The sequence below is a fragment of the Peromyscus maniculatus genome, chromosome 12 (assembly GCF_049852395.1).
Source record: "Peromyscus maniculatus bairdii isolate BWxNUB_F1_BW_parent chromosome 12, HU_Pman_BW_mat_3.1, whole genome shotgun sequence".
Taxonomy (NCBI): Eukaryota; Metazoa; Chordata; class Mammalia; order Rodentia; family Cricetidae; genus Peromyscus; species Peromyscus maniculatus.
The window spans coordinates 21512197-21532924 of NC_134863.1; the positions used below are offsets into that span (position 1 = coordinate 21512197).

General features: G+C 47.2%; 2 protein-coding genes across 8 annotated transcripts in view; both read right to left on the bottom strand.

Moving 5' to 3' along the window:
- Positions 1–6600: 6600 nt before the first annotated feature.
- On the bottom strand, positions 6601–11884 carry Gp5 (glycoprotein V platelet). The gene has a single exon (XM_076548678.1). The coding sequence runs from the start codon at positions 8431–8433 to the stop codon at positions 6730–6732; it is 1704 nt and encodes a 567-aa protein (XP_076404793.1). The 5' UTR covers positions 8434–11884; the 3' UTR covers positions 6601–6729.
- Atp13a3 (ATPase 13A3) overlaps positions 11879–20728 on the bottom strand; it is a 90070-nt gene continuing 81220 nt past the window's right edge. For 6 of the 7 annotated variants that reach the window (XM_076548673.1, XM_076548674.1, XM_076548672.1 and 3 more), the window contains one exon: positions 11879–15294. In XM_076548673.1, coding sequence (XP_076404788.1) covers positions 15097–15294 — 198 coding nt within the window. In that variant the 3' untranslated portion in view covers positions 11879–15096. Of the gene's footprint in view, positions 15295–16777; positions 16891–20728 lie in introns of all 7 variants that reach the window. The other variant, XR_013043707.1, reaches the window with a different exon arrangement.

Here is a 20728-nt window from a genome sequence, read left to right on the forward strand (position 1 = left end):
TCCTTTGAAATGGCATAGAACAAGACACCTGGTATCTGCTTGCTAATGGATTCAACACTAAATAAATCCACACTCCCCACCTGGCTGTGGCTGTCAGCGTGTAACAGAGTGTTCCGGTTGGAAGACACCATTACAAATCACGCTTCCTTTAGCGACCTGAGACCCCCTTCTCCCTTCCTGCCATCTCTTGCCTTGATGCCTTGGTCCAAGACATGAGAGAAAATCTTATCCCAAAAGTCAAAGCCATGGATATCTAGGGCTCAAGATATGTAAACCTGTGGGACAGAGGCTTCTAAAATAAAACCTTTTCAGAAGGCCACAGGGTCATGGGCCAACAGGCATCTGCTCCCCAAGAGCACACACAGCAGGTGTTAAAGACGACCAGTCCCAGCTGCCAGCTCACACATGCCACATTCATCCATTCAGGAGTGTGCCCACCCTGAGTACCCACTGTTCATTAAGCCCCACACAGCCCCATGAGAGGAAAGCTAAGCACATGCTTAGCTTGAGGAACTCCTGTTTTTGCTTGAGGAACTCCTGTTAAGAAAACGAACCTACAGAGAGCCACCATAATGCAGACTAGACGCCGCATATCAAACAGGAAACTGAGACAGTGCCTTTCTTATTGCTGTTTTCAGGAGTTACCACAACCCCGGAACAAGTCTCACGGGGTTGAGAGGAGGGGCCAGGACGGCTGTGTTCCACCGGAGGCTGGGAAGAACGTGTTCCATACCTTTCCAGTGCAGGCTACCACATTCCTTGAATCCTGGCTTCTCTCGCCATGTTCCAAGTCAGCAGCACCATACCGTCTCTCCTGCCTCTTTCTTTTGCTGGACTCCTGTGGTCACACAGGGCTCTTTAGGTAACCCAAGGGCCTTCCGCTGAATCCTTGATCTAATGACTTCTACAGAGTCTCCTTTGTGGTTTAAGATAGCATATCCAAATGGCCTGGGATTAGGAAGGGGGCATATCTGAGGCTTTTAATGTGCCTCCCACGGCTGGAGGACAGCAAACTCTCCCTGTGGGAATGACTACACTGGACTGGATTGAGGCCTTACTAGATTTCTATGCAGAAGCCCTTGGGATGAGTGGGAGATGATACAGAAGGAGACATGCCCTCTCATGAAGTAGGAAAGCATAGTTTATTTTTGTCTTTGGTTTGATTATTTGTTTTTAAGAAAGAGCCGGGATCTGCTTGATTGCTTCCAGTCCTGAGAGGCTTACTACCCTTCAAGGGGCAATCAGGCATCAGGGCTCAACTAAGGAAGATTTTCTCCTTGCAGATCTGTTAACTAAACTACAGTCCCAATGCCTCTATCATTGCTGGAAATATTAATACACACCCCCCCCCCCCCCGCACGGTGCTCAGTGACTTTAGCTAGAGCACAGTGAGGGCTGTGCAAGGGAGGGTCAGCGTGCACAGTGGTCTAAGAGACCCAAGAGGTTCCCTGAGGCTCATCTTGGGGCAGCCTGTGTTTGCCCTAAGTCCCTTTGGTAGGTTGCAAGTCAACATTTTAGCAGAGACTATCTTTGTCAAAGCTGGGCAGGTGGCCAAATTTCACCGACGCCATCTCCTCTACTCCAAATCAACTGAAAAGAACCCAAGCTGAGGATAAATCTAAACTTTGAGCTTAAAGAGGACCGAAAAGCCGATACTGACATTTTTCTTTTCTCTTTTTACGTCACAGGGAAGTAAGTTGGTGAGGGCTTGGAGTTCTTGTCTTGGGGGGGGGGGGTTCTGGCAGCTTCAGCCAGGTGTCTCTGCGGGAGAGGGAGGGAGGAGCTTTGGCGGTGGGAGTATCTGGATGTAGGGGGGACCTAGGGAAGGCTTGCTTCGAAGCCCTTCCATACACCTGTTCTCTCTATCACTTTATTGGCCCGTCTCTCGGGTGGAGGAAGTAGAGCAGACACAAGCTTGCTCTCCCGGAGAACAGTGACAGGCGGACTCCTCCCTGCCCAACAGAGCTTCTGTGGGAACAACGCTTGTCTTTGCTTTACCATCTTTGACTCGGAACACCCTGGGAAGAATGGGGAAACTGAGTCAGTGGAGAGCTGCGGGCCTTGGCTCCTGCTGGGTAGCCGCTGTCAGCAATGGCCCACCCTTAAAATCCTGCCTTTCTCTCCCTCCCTTCCTTCTTTGCTTTCTCTCCATCCATTTCCCCTTTTGTATTCCGATTTCCTCTTCTTTCGCACCCAAAGCCAAGCCCTCCCCCCTGCCCCCACTAATATGCAGCTCTCAGGGACGGCTGACCATGCGCATGCGTGTTCCTTTGATTGGCAGGCCTTTGTATCAGTTGGTCTGGTCCACGCCAGGGGAAACAGGTGTGGGCACTTGATAGCTGGGAGACTGGCGATCCTGCGACAGCTCCCCTGTCACCAAAGGAACTTACTCCTCCACTCTGGACCTCATGTTCTCTTCAGCCGTAAAGAGGGCTGATACTGCCTCCCTCCTGGGTGGTGGTAAGGACAACTGAGATCCCAGCGGAGGGCCCAGCGGAGGGCGTGCTTAATGTTCACTAAAGCTACATTGGCGGCACAGCCCCTGGAATGCAGAGCTCTCCCGAGGCCTGGATTTAGAAACAGCAGGGCCAGTGCTGACTAATGAAACCCGGGAATCACTGGCCCCCACAACCAGGCAGGTACTGGGTGGAGGCTGTTATTGTTTTCTCCCCTCGGGTGTCAGCCTCTCACTGCAGACCAGCCACTGGACTCAATGAATGTTTGTTTCTTTATGATGTTGATGGATCATCCTGTAACATTCCAGGGCCTAATAAGGGGGTGCAGGCTGTTGGGGAGTGAGTCCTGGAATCTCCCTGCCTGGAGCACACCCTGGAAGGAATGGTGATTTTTGTTTTTTAAAGGCTGGGAAGCCCAGAGAAACTTCTGTCCGAACAGACAGAGCCAGTTCCAACATGAGCAGAGGTCAAGACCTCCATCTGCTGAGGTTCTAGGAAGGTAAATCAAGCAGAGCCCACAATGGGAGGTTGGGGGTGACAAGACACAGTACAGGAGGGACCAGGGCAAGGAGGACCTGGTTCTTCCCAGAAGACAGGGCAACTTCCAGAATACAGACTTAATATGAGGTATGGCCTCCCTTTCCAAGGACCGTACCTGGAAGGCAGTGAAGGAATTGAAATGGCATAAGGCTCAGTGTCACAGGCAGTGGAGAGGGTCATCCATGGACTTCATAGTCCAGCGGGATCCAGCTGAGGGAGCAGTAGGTGAGGAGGAAGCCGCAGCCAGTGTGGGTGGAGAGATGCCATCTCCTTCACAGAGCTTCACTGAGGGCTGAAGAAGGTTTGAGATGTGAGGCTGAACGCCAGGGAGTTGACAGCTGCTTCTGCTTCCACTCCAGGGGAGCAGGAGAAAGAATCAAGTCCTTTAAGGAGATAACCAAGTCTCGGACAGACAAAATGCTCCATGCAGGACAGGGAAACTGCATCCATGAACTCTCTATGGTCACCTGAACAGGGCAGCAGAATGGCAGCACCTGTTGACATGCCAACGGGGACAGGGACAGGGGAAATTCCACAAGGTCCTGCCCCTAGATGAAAAGCTGCGGGTGGGCAATGCCTGGTGAGAGATTGGTGGGTCGGGGTGTCCGTTTCCTTCAGGAACCACCTCCCACATAGGCTGTCCAATTCCAAGTGGTCAGATCTGGACATGTCCGTACAGGTAACACTAAATGGACTCAGTAGGTTGGACGGACGGGGACACACACACATTTAAAGATGTCATAAATTTGGTAGGAACCCAGGGAGGCACAAGAGGAGTTGGAGTAGGGAGGAGTGATGTGGATGAAGTTCTCAATAGATAGACAGACAGATAGATAGGTAGATAGACAGACAGACAGACAGCTTGCTATCCCTGTGGTCTAAAATAAATCTTGCCCTCAATAACTCTTTCATGTGTGCACAGAGCTCCCAAAGTTGGTTATTTTCCTTGCTTCAGTTTTAAAATATGAAGTAATAACCAAGGATTCAAGAGGAATAAGAAACAATAAAGGCATCTCAGAGGGAACATATTTGTACACCAAGACCTTATATAAATTAAAAGGATCTTTAAAAAAAAAAAAAACAACAACAACTCTGTGAGTTCGAGGCCAGCCTGGTCTCCAAAGCACGTTCCAGGAAAGGCGCAAAGCTACACAGAGAAACCCTGTCTCGAAAAACCAAAAAAAAAAAAAAAAAAAAAAAAAAAAACCTCAAACTCAATAAGCTTTCAGAGCCTAAGGAAACTTCAAAATTCAGGCATAAGAATGTATAAAATATAAGGATGTAAAACACATTTATTGAGTAGCTTTATTGTTTGATAAAGAGAAAAAGGGATAAAGTCAAGAAGAGGGATTTTCAATATTATCTGTTTAAAGACTGAATCAAATAGAACAAAGTCTGACTATTTCATGAAGCTGGCTGAAGTGTTCGGAGCTGTCCTCCACACCTTGGTTCTGAATGTCTTGGCATTTGGGACAACATCACGGCTGGTGGGACCCCAGGGCACAACCCCCCGGAAGTGAGCATTTTGTTTCACTCATGGCTCCGACTCTCTACTTACCAGAGAGCTTGGGATAGAAGAGTAAATCAATTTGCCAAATGAAGCAACACATGAAGAGGCAATGAGAGACGTTAGAACACAGTGGATTCTGGAATCGCTGATCCACACAGCTGCCGCTGGCCCCCAGGGACCAGCCCATTGTCATTAACTGGCAGGGATTACCTCGTGTGGCCCTTGCAACACTGGGAGGAAGGGGGCAATTGTTACCCTCATCCTACAGGTGAACAAAACAGGCTCCATGCTAGAAATCATGCCTGGGAGAATAGTGCTTAGAATTGAGTCTGCATGTCAAAAAAAAAAAAAATCTGGATTTTAAGCTATAAGCGGCTCCAAATTTTTTGAAATAAACAAGACAAAAATTGCCCAAGGAGTTCATAGCACAAGAGGCCAATTAAACAGATACCCTAAAATCGCACCCAGGACCAGCACATAGCATACAGAAGGCACATAGCCAGGAATAGGGAGGGCATCACCAAGGAGGCGATATTGGTGAAGTAAATGCAGAGAGACGTCAGGATCCAGCTCTTTCTCCTCCACATACCCCTGATGGTGTTGGGAAGATCCGTGGCTGTGGCCTGTAAGCACAGAACCCGAGCACACGGGACTGAGGCCACCGGGAGACAGATACAGCTGGTTTGGCTATAACCTCCAGTCTGAGAAAGTTTTCTCTTGTCTATACAGAGGGTGAGAATATCTTCTTTAGAAATCATGGTACCCGCTGAGTGTGACGGCCCAAGCCTCTAATCCCAGAGTCGGGTTCAAAAGCAGCCTGGGCAGCATAGTGAGACAGTGTCTCAAAAATATGAGGGTGTGGGTGGGTGGGGGGATGAGAATGTAACCGCATACTCTTTAATGGTAGCTATCATCCCCTGGGCGGTTTTTGTATGCAGGGCACTGGGTAAAGTCTTTGTTTTATTACCTTTAATTCTCACAGTGACCCCTCTGAGGCAGGTACTGTTTTGTCCCCTTTCAGGGACGAGGAAACCCAGGCTTACAGAATGTGTGTACAAAGTCCCCAAGGGTTAGTACGTGGGGACATGAGACCCAAGTTGTCAGCTCCCAGTGCATGTGTTTAACCACTGCCTCTCACAAGCACAGACAGCCAATTAAGGCAACAAGGGTTTAATTGCTTGCAATTGGAAGGATAAATGAGAATGTGATACAAGCGCAGTCCATGGAAACCAAGCTATCATTACGTCCATGAACACCTATCACATGGTCACCGCTCCATAAATGCTTGTGAAATGAGATGGCATTTACCTCTAGGAAATGGGAACCAATGACACATTGCCCTGGTGCAAAGCAATGGAAACTCCCAGGAGGCTAATGGGAGGTCCCCAAGCCGAGCAGGTCCCCAAGCTTCCCCGCACACGGCTTCTCCAGATGAGTTCAGAATCCCTCAGCCGGGCTCGGGTTCCCGTGGAGCCTCCATTTCAGAGCAAGCCTCCTCTGTGATGAGCTGGGCCAGGCAGGACACACGGGAGTTCCCATGCCCATACCAGTGACAAAATCCATTCCAGTCAGGTCAGGAGTGGGTACCAGGAAGTGACCGTCGTCGCTGGGGGTGGGGTTTTCACAGAGGAGGCTTGCCCTGAAATTCATCTCTGGATCAGAGTCCAGCGCCCCCTCAAACAGTCCTCAGCACGGACTCAAAATGAGAACCAAAAAGAATCTCCTTTCAAGTAGAAAGGAACAAGAAGACCTCGGCTTTCTCCTGGGAGAAGCCGTCGTCATCTCTGGGGCCCAGGGTTCGTTTTATGCATGTATTCCTTCAGCAAATGTCACCCAACCCTTGCTGGGTGCAGGAGAGGTCTTGCCCACCCGGGAGGAGTGTCCTCAAACTCAGAAACTGAGAAACTAAGAACGAGCTCCTCTCTCCACTGGGTCCCCAGCGCTGCACGGTGGGACCGGAGGAGCCAAATACAAGCCAAGTTTCCTCCTCCTTCTCCCCGAAGCTAAGACCAGAGAAGGAAACTGAGGCCGGGCTAGCTAGCAAGAGGTAGCGATTTACAAAATGTACTTGTGAGGAGAGCGGGAGAAGGAACACCGAGAGAAGGAACTGAGGCAGAGAGAGCAGGGGAGATGCGAGACGGCGTGGGAAAAGGAGGAAGGGAGCAGCATCCAGGCTGGATTCTCCTTGGGGCCCCGTCCACAACGCTCTAGTCACGTTTTTAATTAGTCACACGATTTTTCCATCGCCCTCAACAAGAGCTTCTCTCTGATTAGTGTTCGAAACAGCCGGCCGATTTTAATCATGGCAAACACGATGATCCCGGCTATGATGGCCTGAGCTACTAAAAGCAGAATATAAAGACCCCAGTAGAGGCGATGATCGGGACCCTCAGCCCTGGCCACCAGCTGGACCCACGCGCGGGACTGCGAGCTGTTAGGCAGCTGGGATGGGACCGGGACTTGCAGAGCGCTCTCGGCTGGAGGGTTGAGAGGCAGGCCTCGAGGGTGCGGGCACCACGGGTCACCCTGCAGCAGGTCCCGGAACGACAGGCCCGCGCGTGGCTCCGGGCCACGGCACAGCGGGGGCTCGCCGTGGCTCAGGAGGTCCTGATGATGGCGCAGCCACTCGAGGAAGGGCCACAGGCCACAGTCGCAGAGCCAGGGGTTGTGGCCCAGCAGGACGTGAGTCAGCTGGGGCAGGGTCGCGAACACGTCTCCGGGGAGCGTCTCCAGCTGGTTGTGCTCCAGCTGCACGGTCTCGAGGCTGCTGAGGTTGAGGAAGAGCGCGCGGGGCAGGGCCCGCAGCCGGTTGTGGCGCAGCGACACCTGGCGCAGGCGGCCGAGGCCGCGCAGCGCCTCCTCCGGGAGCTCGGCCAGGGCGTTGGCGTGCAGCGCGAGCACGCGCAGCTCCCGCAGGCCCTGGAACGCGCCGCGCGGGAGCGCGCTCAGGCGCGGGTTCCCGGTCACGCCCAGCGTCTGCAGGCCGCTCAGGTTGCGGAAGCAGGCGGCGGGCAGCGTGCGCAGCCGGGTGCCGTTCAGCCACAGCTCCCGCAGGCCGGCCATCTCCCCGAACAGCACCTCCGGGAGCTCCTCCAGAGGGTTCTCGAACAGGGTCAGCCGAGTCACGCTGCTCGCGCGAAGGAAGAGCGCGGGCGGCAGAGACGCCAGGCGGTTTCTGGACAGAGTCAAGGAGCTCAGGTTGCCGAGGCTGTCGAAGGCACCGGGTGCGACGGAGCGGAGGTGATTCCGGTCCAGCCGCAGCTCCGTCAGGGCGCCGAGGTTGCCCAGAAGCCCCGAATCCACAGATGCGAGCTGGTTTGAATAGAGCAGCAGTTGCTCAAGCTTAACCTGCGCCGCAAGCAATCCCATGGGCAGGTGGGTCAGGTTGTTTCCCGATAAATCCAACACCTTCAGCTTCCCCAGGCTGGTGAAAAGGTTGGCAGGAAGGGAAGCGAGCTGATTTTGGTTCAAACAGAGCTCCTGCAGGTTAAGCAGTTTCTGAAACAGGTTTTGGTCCAGGTCCCTTAGTGCATTGTGGTTCAAGAACAATTGTTCCAAGAGCACCATCTTATCCAGGAGCGGGCTTGGAAGATGAGCGATTTTGTTGCGCGTCAACCTGAGGGTTTTTAGGTTTATGAGGTCATTGAAGGTGCCGGGGTCGATGGCGGAAATGTGGCTATCTGAGAGCATCAGGCGCTGCAGGACTGTCATGCCACTGAAGCTGTGGTTCCCCAACACGCCCTGGTCCATTCGGAAGAGCAGGATGTGCGTGAGGTTCGTGGGCAGACCCAGCTCGGCGATGCGAGCCACGCTGCCGCCCGAGCACTGCGCCGCATCGCGGACCACACACTTGCAGGTGTTAGGGCAGGGGAAGGGCTGGGCGAGCACCAGTGCGAGCACGGCGCACATCAGGGCGCTCCTCAGCATGTCTGAAAGGAAGGCAAATGACACAAGGCTCAGAGCAGGCCTTGGAGTCCAGCAGCGGCTGCAAACACAGCTCTTCGGCCAGCATTTCCACTGCCTTGGAATGTTGCCCAGATACAACCAAGTCCCCCTCCATTCCTACTAGGGCCGATTAAAACATAAATTTACTTTTCTAGTCAGGGTGTGTGGGTGCTGGAGATTCTAGCTTAGGCTTGCTGAGTACGCATTCTTAATCTACTGAGCCATCTCCCCAGTTCTGTTAAGAGCACTGAAATCTGGGCACCTCCAAGCTACAGAAAGAATACCTTAGAATCTTTATAGAGCGGGCGGTGGTGGCGCACGCCTTTAATCCCAGAACTTGGGAGGCAGAGCCAGGCGGATCTCTGTGAGTTCGAGGCCAGCCTGGACTACCAAGTGAGTTCCAGGAAAGGCGCAAAGCTACAGAGAAACCATGTCTCGAGAAAGAAAAAAAAAAGAATCTTTATAGAGAATGAATTAAAATTCTCAGTCATGTTCAGTCATCACAAGTAGTGTCCACGGGGGAAATTGGCTGTGCTGCTGACTTCAGGGCTGGCTCTGCCCAACAGCCAGGAAGGGAACAGCAGCAAGGCCCACATGATCCATTTTCTTAGAATCATATTGTTAAAGTACCAACACCCAACAACACAATACACCCTCCTTGGACTGCCAAGCTCGGTGAGGCCGGCGGGCACTTTGTACTGTTAACCGTAGGCATGAGGAGGGCAGCAGGCCGAGTCCTCCGACCCACGGAAGTTAAGGAAGTAATCTAAGGGCCACATAGAATTGGAAGGTAGTCTTTCTGACTCACGTTTAAATAATCTGTCTGCTTCTAAGCCAAGCTGCTTAATAAAAAACTACTCTGGACATTGAATTAGAGAACACTAGTTTACTCAGTCTCCCAAGTAAAAATTTGTAGTTCCTCGTACCTTATCTCCTTTTGCGCCCCCCCCCCCCACGGACCCTCTAATTACAGACACTAATTTAAGAACATTTGGCCTTACCTGAAGCGGTTCTGCACCCTGGACTGACTGAAATGCTTACAGCTGTGCTGGTGACTCGGCACTTCACAGAGGAAGAGGGAGTATCCTTGCATCCTGAGGATAAAGACCTTACCAGAAAAAAAGGCAAGGCAAAGACTATCTCAAGAGGGCATATTCTGGGCGTTCATGACAAGAGCTTTCAGACTGTGAGAGGCCGTGGTAAAGAGTCCTGGTGTCGAAGCTAAATGGTAGGAGGCCCAAGTTTTTCCATAAATGGCAAGCTAAAACTAATAACGAAGTTTAGGGATGTATGGATCACTGCGGCAGTCACACCAATAAATGGGTCATTAGACATACATACACACACACACACACACACACACACACACACACACACACACACACATATATATAATGCATGTCACATTGCACCGATTCTCACCCCCTTTTAAAGAAAAAATCATTTACTTGGTGTATGAGTATTTGGGTGCCCATGTGCCACCACCTCACTTGTGGGCGCCAGACATCTCAGGCAGTCAGTTCTGGACTTCCACCACGGGGGGTGCCAAGGACTGAACTCGACATGCCATCAGGCTTGGAGGTACCTTTGCCTGACGAGCCATGTCCTGTGCCTGACATTTTATTTCTTAAATAAGGCTAAAAACTTCTCAAATGCCCCCTCCTTTAAGGGCTCTAGCCACTGTCAATCTTGTTCATTACTGGCGCTGTTCAAGAGCGCATGATCAGTGTCATGTCGGACTGCCCGCCACCGTGGGTCTACAGACATATGTGGGTGTACCACACACCGGGTGAAAACCCCTGTGCGTCACAGCTCTCGCTTGTGCTTGCCACTCTCTCCATCTTGCCATGAATGCCCATCCCTCACCTGGCACGGCTTGGCACGCCCCAGGAGAGCCAAACAGCACATCAAGCCACCGACCTACGGTCTCCAATGGTGTTGAATTCTGCATTTCTGTTTAACGATGAACTTATCTTAGCATGAAGGGCCACCTGTGCTTCGGCCTTGGAGAAACTTGGGTTTCCCTTTTCACGTAAGTGTCTATTTTTTTCCTCCTTTAGACAGTCTTGCTATGTAGCCCAGGCTAGCTTCAAATTTATGATCTTCTGGACGTAGTGTCCTAAATTTTGGGATCAGAGAATGTGCCACAATGCCCAGCTGTGTTCACTTTTGTATATGCAACCTTTATGTAGACATTCTCTGTATGGTCTATTAACCTACTGTCAAGTCATAGGTGTTAAGTAAATCCTTCCAAGGCAGGAGACCCCAACCAATTCCTTGACATGCTCTAAGGCTCTTTTCCTTAGCACTCAGATCTCTGGGGATAAACAGGTTCCTTGGCATGTACCTAAGAGGTGGAATTAGTTTAAATGTTCTTAAATCACTAATTTCCATTTTTATCACAACTCAAGATGATCCTTCAACTGCTTTAAGAACAAAGATCCAGGGTTTAGGGAGACAGCTCAGCCAGTGAAATGCTTGCTTGCAAGCATGAAGACTCATTTAATCCCGAGAACTCACGAGAGAAGCCAGGCATGGTAGACAGATCCGTGGAGCATGCTGGGTAGCCGCACATCGATAAGCTTCAGGCAGCTAACAGACCTTACCTCAAGACACCCACCACACACACAACGTTTACTCGAGATTACAGAAGGGAGCAGTTTGGAGAAGCACTTCTTACAGTACTTTAACAAGTTGGGAAAGAGCCCCCCCTCAGTGTATGCAAGGACACAGACTGTTCCCCCCCGTTTCATTTTCTCCTGTGCTGGAGATTGAGCCCAGGGCTTTGTCCACACTGGGCCAAGCCCTCTACCACTGACTGAGCCAAGTGTAATCAAGCCCAGCAAGGGCCTTCTCAACTGGAACCATCTAGTCAGCTCTGAAGCACAGGGCCAAGGCAATGCCTAAGGTCGGACGAGTTCCTCTAGTTCTCCCCGAGAAGCAATTCTAGAGCCCCAAACTACCAACCTACTCAGTCTGCATTCAGCCCTTCCCCCAACCAGCCCACCACACTCAACAGCCAAGCTGCCACCTTCTCCACCCACTCGGGCAATAAAGGCCAGCAGAGCTGCTTCTCGGGACCCTCTATCTAGTTCTCCCATCCTTGTTCCTCAAGGGCTCCTTTGGGTGCCCAAGGCACACTACACTGATACTGGCTGTTGACTGATCCCAACGGATAGATTAGGTCTCAAGCGTTATTTCAGCATTTCCTCCACTGCTCCCACCCCCCACATTTACCACGTGTCTGTTGTGTGTAACTGCCGGGACTTCCTTCCCTAAGGCAGTTACAGGCCCAAGGGTCATTTGGAAACACTGTAGTTATTCCAAGTTAGGGAGACCAAAAAAGGAAAAGAAAATAAGTAGTAGATCCCGAGAGCTGCATTCACATAACTAAAAATCAAACAAGTGTGTAAAGACCCAGGAAAAATTTGATTCATTAAAATTTTTATTTTGAATAGCTTCAATCAAAAAGATTTCATAAGGCTATTTACAATGCTGAATGTACAATTATGAATATCTACCTTTTTGACAACAGGGTACCATTCTTGAGCAGCAATACAATTTTAAAAATATAAAGATGTGGTATCATTTCTGATATATAAAGTTACTTAAAAAAATCCACGGTCTTAGGGAATTCACAAATCATAACAGGAAGTAACTTTTATTAATTTCATGTGCACATAATTACCAAATTGTAATACATTAAAAATACGTGTAAATGCCCAGACTGTACAAAAGTTAATCCCTATCTTGTTAAAAGTTCCCAGTAACCTCCCACCATAAATATACAAAACCCTTTTCTTCGACACACCAAAACTGCATGCATGAAATTAGATGTTCTCTAAAGCCTGAAGTTGCCCTCACTGCATATGAGCTGCTGCTGCTTCTGGAGCAGGTTTTAAATGTATGTATTATGTATGTATGTGTGTATGTGGGTGTGTGTGCGCACACACAGAGACATGACAGATCATTCACCATGCCCTTGAAACTGTGCAGCACTTTCATCAGCATGGGAAATAAATACAGGGTGTAGAAACGGTGCAACCTGGCAGGCTCTCGAGCGTCAGGCTCTGAAACGGCTAAGTGTCATCGGTCTGTGCCTGGTCTCACCAACACCGCTCTCACCCCAGCACTATCTATCTGCAGCCCTGCTCTACAGCAGGTAGTGCTACAAGACAGAAAACAGTTACCACCATTTGTTTGTATCTGAGGAGGAAAATGACTTGAAACAACCCTGAGGGAGACCCACATTAAAAAATCTTATTTATTTAAAAAGTTAAAAAGTTACATATCATTATTTAACAATTACTTTCCCGGACATTTCTGTCCTTTAAGTATGTGCATAAATAAAATTTAAATCAGCAATATTATCAATCTTAATACATCAAAATAATATATGTACAGATTTTAAAATCTAGGTCTGTATATACTCAAATAATTTAATGTAAAATTCAGAACCCAAATCTCTATATAACAGTGACCTACAGAAGACTCTGTCTACCTACGGCACTAAGCAGGACCCATGTCTGGACTCACAGACATTCCTCACACAACATCCTCACTGGAATAACCTACCCTGTCTATGTTCAAATCTAACTTCCTACAAATGCTTTCTCTCACCTACATAAAACCTTGTTCCTTTGCAAACAATATGGACAGATGAGATATAAACCCTTATCAACTCTAAATATTAAAAGGGATATGTGTCAAAAATAGCCTTTTATGATCATTCTCTTGAGGATGTTAAATACAATTAATATTGGGTTTCTAAGCTGCAGTTAGCAATTAATTATATGCTTCAGCATTTAAACCAAAGAGTAAGACTTAACGATCCAGAAAAATCACTAAAGAATAACATGAGCATTATTTGAAATGAACACGGACAGTATAAAACAATAGAGGATAAGTAACTATAGAAAATAGTGCTAATTCACAGCTCAAGAGGTCTAAGATGCATAGCTTCATAGAATCATTCATGGGACAATTGTTCTTATCATGTAACATATAATAATATCATACATTTTGTTGGAAAAATTTGATTATGTATTTTGCAAGAATCACCAGTGGCAATAGCAGTAACAGTGATCCTGAGAGAATAATTTACATTTTTTTTCTACAATTATCAAACATCATTCAGGTCTCTGCAACACAATAAGAAAAAAAAATGGTTCCACAAATCTGGGTAATGTGGTAAACTGGTAAGTACATACTGGGACAGTAATCATCAACTGGGAATGGAAAGCATACACACGTGGTTAAGAACGAACATAGAATAACATCACACTGTCTCACTAATTTAGAGTCCATCTTTATAGCAATGCCAGCTTCCCATGCTTATCATAGCTGTGGGCACTGCCAAACTGCCAGGTCCTACCTAGGAAGGCATTGTGGATATTCCTTGAGAAATGAACATTAATCAGACAAAACACAAGTGTGAAAAATGCTTCCTACATTTCTTTTGGCTCAATAGATGTGTATACTTTATTTTCTCAAGCTCACTTGTAACAAAACAGGTATGTGCTGACCTCTGGTGCCACCTAATGGCATAAAACAAGCTCTACTCAAGTTCACACTGCTTTGTAAAAGTCAAACTCAATATTCATTATTCTTTTAATCCTCATTATCCAAAGGAGAGACATATACCAAGGCTAAGCTCTAACTAACAAAACAGTATTATCCAATTCCTTTAAGTTAAAAAAAAAAAAAAAAACAGATAATGAAAAAGCATGTAGAATGGTAAAAATCCTGAAAGAAAAACAAACAACAGGTATGAAGAGCTACAAGGTCACCACCAAGGAAATGACGGTTGCTCTCTGCATTCATGGATTCTGAGACAGGACTTTACTATCTACTCTAGGCTATCCTTGGACTAAGAACAGTCCTCCTGCCTCAGCCTCCTGTGTAGGAGGAGTACAGGCCTGTACCACCATGCCTGGCTCAGAAATAAACTTTTCTAGTAAAAAAGTTCTTCGTTGAATGAGGAGGCAAACTGGACTGCTGATGTCAGACACAGCGTGAGAGAGACCCCAAAGGTTAGGAAGGACAGAGTTGGCGGTGAAGCACCTTGCTGGCTAGAAAGTGACGACACCCAGGCAGTCTACACAGAGACTATAAACCAGAGGTGGAAATGACCTGAGCTGCTCTACCAAGAGTAACACAAACAAACACTCCTACCCCCAGGTCAAAGGGAACTGGTGTATGTGTAACACAGAACTCTGGGAGAAACATTGGAATCAAAATAGATTTTCAACCTATTTTCACCAAAGGCTAATCACAATTAATAATATTATTTTTACCAATTCCAATATTAGGGCCTACATAAAAAAGAAACTTGCTAATAAGGGGGTTTGTGAAAATTAAATTTAAAGAGGCAAACTAGTGTCAAAAGCTGAAATCTAAAAACCCAACACAGTTCTCTCACACCCAATCTAAAGTGTCTATCACATTACGTTACTGCATGAAGATCTAGGCAGACTGATAGTTAATAACTGTGAGGCAAATGCCATTTTACTGCTTTTGTTTTTAATCAACTACTGTATTATGAGGGCTATCCACTGGAACAGTGCCGTTCTGACACCCAGCGTCAGAAGAGCCGGGCACACCCCTGAATACTGACTGTCACTAGCACAGCAGAGACGGCCTCTGCTAGGTGATGGTGCTGATCTGACATGATCCGTTCTCCTTTACTACAGTTTTGGCTTCCGTCGTTGTCTGAGGCTTAGGCGGCCATTCAGGATCAACTGAGAGCTCCTGCGCCAGGTACATGTATTTTGCCTTTGGTGTCTTCTTTCTACAGCTTAGGGCCCAGGACAAGCAGCATTTCCCCCATCGATCCACTGACTCCTAGGAAAGGAAAAACATCCCGAGTAAGGGCTCAATTGTTACAGCATGCCCTGAGCATAGAACAAGAAGAAATAACTTCTGAATGCAACAAATAACTAGGAAAAAATTCATGCAAAAAAGGTCAGCTTTCAATTTAGGAACAGTCTTGTGCACATACCCTCTTGTGTACTTACTATCTCATTTAAGTAGCTTTCTCTAGCAGAAAACACCCGGGATGAGTAACTCATAAGTACTCAGAAGATAGTTTCATTATCTAATTTGGAAATCCTCATATCCTATCTCAAATTTATTTTTTAATATATTATTGATACCCACCAATCACTTTTAAAAGAAAGGAATCACTGAAAGCTAACACTGTTATCGATAATATCGCTTTCAAAACACAAAGCATGAAGTAAACACCATGGAGTGAAAACCAGAATCTCACTGTCACATTTAAAACTGCATCTCTGGGGGCTGGAGGAGTGGGTTAGGGGTTAAGAGCACTGGCTGCTCTTCCAGAGGTCCTGAGTTCAATTCCTAGCACCCACATGATGTTTCACAACCATCTGTAATGAGATCTGGAGCCTCTTCTGGTGTACAGGCATAGATCCGTGATAAATAAACCAATCTTTAAGACAAACAAACACACACACACTGCATCTCTGGCCAGGCATGGTAGCATATACCTGCAATCCCAGGGTGGGCGCTGCAGCGGTTTGTTGTCAAGCTGACACAGGCCAGAGTCATACGGGAAGAGGGAACCTCAACTGAGAAAATGCCTCCAGCAGACTGGCCTGTAGGCAAGTCTGATGTGGGAGGGACCAGACCACTGGGTGTTGTCTAAGAAAGCAAGTTGAGCAAGCCCTGGGGAACAAGGCAGTAAGCAATGTTCCTCCATGGCCTCTGCTTCAGGTCCTGCCTTGGCTTCCCCTGATAATAGACTGTATGTAACCCGTAAGCCAAATAAGCCCTTTCCTCCCCAAGTCCCATCAGTCATGGTATTTTATCACAGCAAGAAAAGCCTAACTCGCACAGCTACACAATAAGACTTTTTAAAAAACAAGTACCACCATATCCTCACTGACAGAAAACTACTTTCACCGAAGTTTCCCTTGGTGTTCCACAAGCAAGTGCTGGGCTCAAGAGATGGCTCAGTCATTAAGAGAAGCAACTGCTCTTTCAGAGGACCCAAGTTCAATTCCCAGCACACACATAGCAGCTCACAACCATCTGTAATTTCAGTTCCAAGAGCTCTAATGCCCTCTTCTGTCCTCCACAGGCACTGCACATACATGATGCAGACATACATGCAGGCAAAATACCAATACAGAATAAAAATAAGCTGAGACCATTGTGATCAATCATGATGTTACTGTTGAATATGACCTTAGATATGGCCTTGGAGAACAGGAAGGCAAAGTTCTTGAAGAAAAATAAACAGAACAGTTTCAAGTGAAGTTTGAATTAATCTAAATGACTCATTTCACCTCTGTAAACAGACCATAAATTACTTGGTTATTGCTTCTCCCAAGGAAAATTTAAATCCTAGATCATTCTTCTGCCAAACAACAATGAGCCAATCCACACTGGGCTCTAACCTCAATGGAAGCCATCCTACAAAATGGAAATACAAATATGAACATCCAAAGTACCCACAGCCAAGAAAGGCAATGTGTTATAAATACATACTTGAAACACGCTTCTTAACTGGCCAGGCATGTGTAGTCCCTACAATCCTAGCACTTGGGGGGGGGGGGGGGGTAAGGCAAGAGATGATTTGGGGGCTCACCACCAAGCTGAGCTAAACAGCGGGTTTGGAGCTAGTTTAAGCTACAAAGTGATACCTCTATCTCAACAGACTGGTCCATCAATCAATTAAGGCAAGTAGCAGCCAATGGGAAGGACCAAAAGTACTTCAACACAAAAGCTCTAAAAGCTGTAATTCCTGGTGCTTCTCTCACTACAGTGAGACAACCATCAGTAACACTGCCTCTCTTCTTCAGTAAGTAGATATAACATTGAGCTGCATCACTCCTAAGGATTTAAAGGCAAAACTGTAGTCACAGATAAGTTATATTACATCCTAGGGAAAACTAAAAGATTGGAAGATTATTCACCCAGTAACCTCTGTTACCATCACAATGAAAGTTATGAGCTGTGCATGGTGGCACTAGCCTGTAATATCAGTACACAGGGCAGAGGCAGGAGGATCTTCAGAAGTTTGAGGCTGGCATGTTCTACATCGTGAGTTCAAGGTCAACCAGTGTCATACAGTGAGATCTTGCATCCAAAAAAAAAAAAAACAAAAAACAAAAAAAAAAACAAAAAAAAAGAGGAAAGCCCCAGGTAGGGGTTACAGGTGTGATATTACATTATTCTCTTTTTTAAAGAGTTCGTGACAAATCACTGTGTATGAGTATCCAATGGTCACCATGCACAGGACCACCACGGTCACTGAGACGACACTCACTCCGACATTGTACTGCTTCCCCAGTGCTTGGACCCCCAACCCAAGTGTGGCAGAGACCACTGTTCCTAAATATGGAAGCCGCTGTCGCTTTCATTTATTGCAGCATTGCTAGAGCATCACAGAGGGACACGTTGTGCTTGTCTGCAGATGAGTCCTCTGGGAAGGGGATGCACAACAGGCAAAAAGCCCCAGTAACAGAATTGGAGACACACACATTCCCCTCTAAATTCACTGTTCTACACCCGTGGAAACAAAGGCAAGCAATATAATTAAAGCAAATCACAAATGGCATTATAACTGCAGATTTCTTTTAACATTTTGGGATATATTATATATACATAGATATTCACGTTTAAAACAATGTATATTCATTGTGCATCAAGTCACAAGGAAGACCTGAGATTTCCCCTATTCCACCATAATCAGAAACATGTTTGCCCCTGTACCCTTATCTCCCCCAAATGTCACAAACAAACAAACACATCAATGTAGCACACACATCCTCAAACAACACAACCGACTGGAAGAGAAAACTGACGGCTACAGTCACGACAGAGTGAGAAATCAGGAGAGGGAGGACGACAGCAAGGGGACAGCCAGTCAATGGGGAACACAGAGGGTATCTAGCCACGGGGCTTAGAGTGAGCATTTGGATCTCCCCAACACAGAGGTTCAGTCCCTGCAGCAGAACACTGGATCCTTGTATTTAGTTAATTTGGGATGGTTAATGTGGCCAAAAATAGAATCTCCAAGACAACAAGAGCAAGAGTACCAAGGTCAACAGGGAAGCCACACAGAACGTTTATAAAGATCTGCAGTCACACTCTTGCTTCTGAGACATTCCAAGTTGCTCATTCTAATGCCCGGCTCTTTATGGCTAGCAGTCATTCAGGAAGCATTCTTCATGCACGGCATGTATTGTGGTATTCATAAATCTTCTTCCACATCAATCCTCAATATAAAACAAATACAATCCAAACTAGCAATTTAAGTAAGTTCAAATGGTATTTTCAAAGTTTTTTTTAAGTTGCATAATGGCTACAGTTCACAGATTTTCTTCACTAAAGATAAAACGTATCAGGTACATAACCTCAACAGGGTCACAGTGCACAACAGCACGATTCTAGTTCTCGCGTGACTTTCAAATGCAACCACCTCAGCTTAGTGTGGAGCCTACAGCTCGGAACTAACTCAGCATGCCCCTGAACACGGCAAGGAAAGAAAGGGCTGTTCTTTCTCTGACACCAACACAAAACTGGGGGGCTGCAGTCTGGGCTTCCACGGGCTTCTCTGTCAGTCAGGCAGTGCAGGGCAGGGACTGTGGGGGAACCACTGCACCACACAGCACGCGGCTGGAGGAGCCTGGTGCCGCCAGCCGTCTCTGCTTCCTTCTCCCTCAGCAGGGCTTCTACTTCAGCAAGGGGAGACCTTGAGCCGCACAATTCTCTCTGGCAGGGGTGGTTGTCTATGTACCACAGGCATTTCTTTACCAGCCCCAATGGCCTCTACCCACCCTACATGTCAACAACAACCTCTCCCTCATTTCTGATACCAAAAGTGTCTACAGCCACTGCCAAGTGGTCCCTGGTGGGGGAGGGGAGGTAGACAGAGTTGCCCCTGATGGAGGAGAAACTACGCATTACTTACACACAGAAGCATCACTAGAGGAAACTTAATCTTTATGCATTAATATAAGGACTCTCCTTTTCTAAAAGTAAAACTCCAAAAAGTGCTTTCTTAAAACCACAGAACTAAGGCCAAAATCCTTGTCTACCCAATGATATCCAAAATGGGTCAATTCGCAAGAATGCTGAGCTCACATGCTAATGGACTGTGTCTTTGTTGCTGAGGTGGAACTTCACATGAAATAAAAACTTTTAAAAATTAAGAATCAATATTTAGAAATTTTAAAGAAAAAAGACAGTAAGTAGTAAAGAACAAATATATAGCCATTTTATTGTGCCATTCTTTGAACTGGACAGGGTGGCAATGAATCCCAGCACTCAGGAGGCAGAGGTAAACAGATCTCTGAGTTTGAGATCTGTTTGAGATCTGGTCTACAGACTGAGTTCCAGGACAACCAGGGCTACAAAGAGAAACCCTGTCTCCAAAAACCAAAACCAAAAAGCATTTTATAGGGGACTTATAAGACTCATTTGACTAAATAAGCAAATAAGCTCCTCTTTAGAACATGCCTGCACTTCCTATTTAGACAAGGTTAGCGATCTCTTTGGAGAAGGTCAAAATCTGCATGTTTCCCTAGGCCCATGCCTTTCCCATACTACTATTTCACAGGAGAAGGGCGACCTGAGATAGTCTGACCTTCTGAAATAATGTACTGATAGCTATGTCATTATCACCAAGAAGACTCAGCTGAAGGACCTGAGCCCCACGGTTCTTTCTGGTCTTGCCCACTACTAGTGACAGACAGCATGACACTGCTTTGAGGAAGAAGAACTGGAGTTGACCTCAGACCCGTGCTGTCACTGCAGCCACTGTTAGTCACCATAAGCACAGAGCACAGAGTGGCCCTCTCCATCTCATTCAGCAAGCCCAGCATCAAACCTGGATCTCAGGCCTGCTTAATCACCAACACAAAACTCGGGAGGTCACCATTTAGGTGAAAGGGGATGACAGTGAGTTAATGGTCTAAGTCAGGAATGTCAGCCGATCCTTGAACATGTATTAGCAAGGCCCATCACCACACTACAAAGAGCAATGGGTCACGGGTTCCAATGTATTACAATCGATCTCTGACTCTCTGATCTTCTACTGCAGCCTCTCATGGGCTGGGACTGTGTGTTGCAACCCCTGGCAAGGTGAGCTGTTGAATGCTCCAGTTCTCGTGGGGCTGACTGGATGGCAGCCGTCTACAGACTAAGTCTAACCTGGACATTCTGTCAAGAGCTCTCCTGGAACATCCTCACACTAACTAACAGATCTACTCATCTGTTTCTCTTTCCTTTTGCCAGAGCTTTGTGC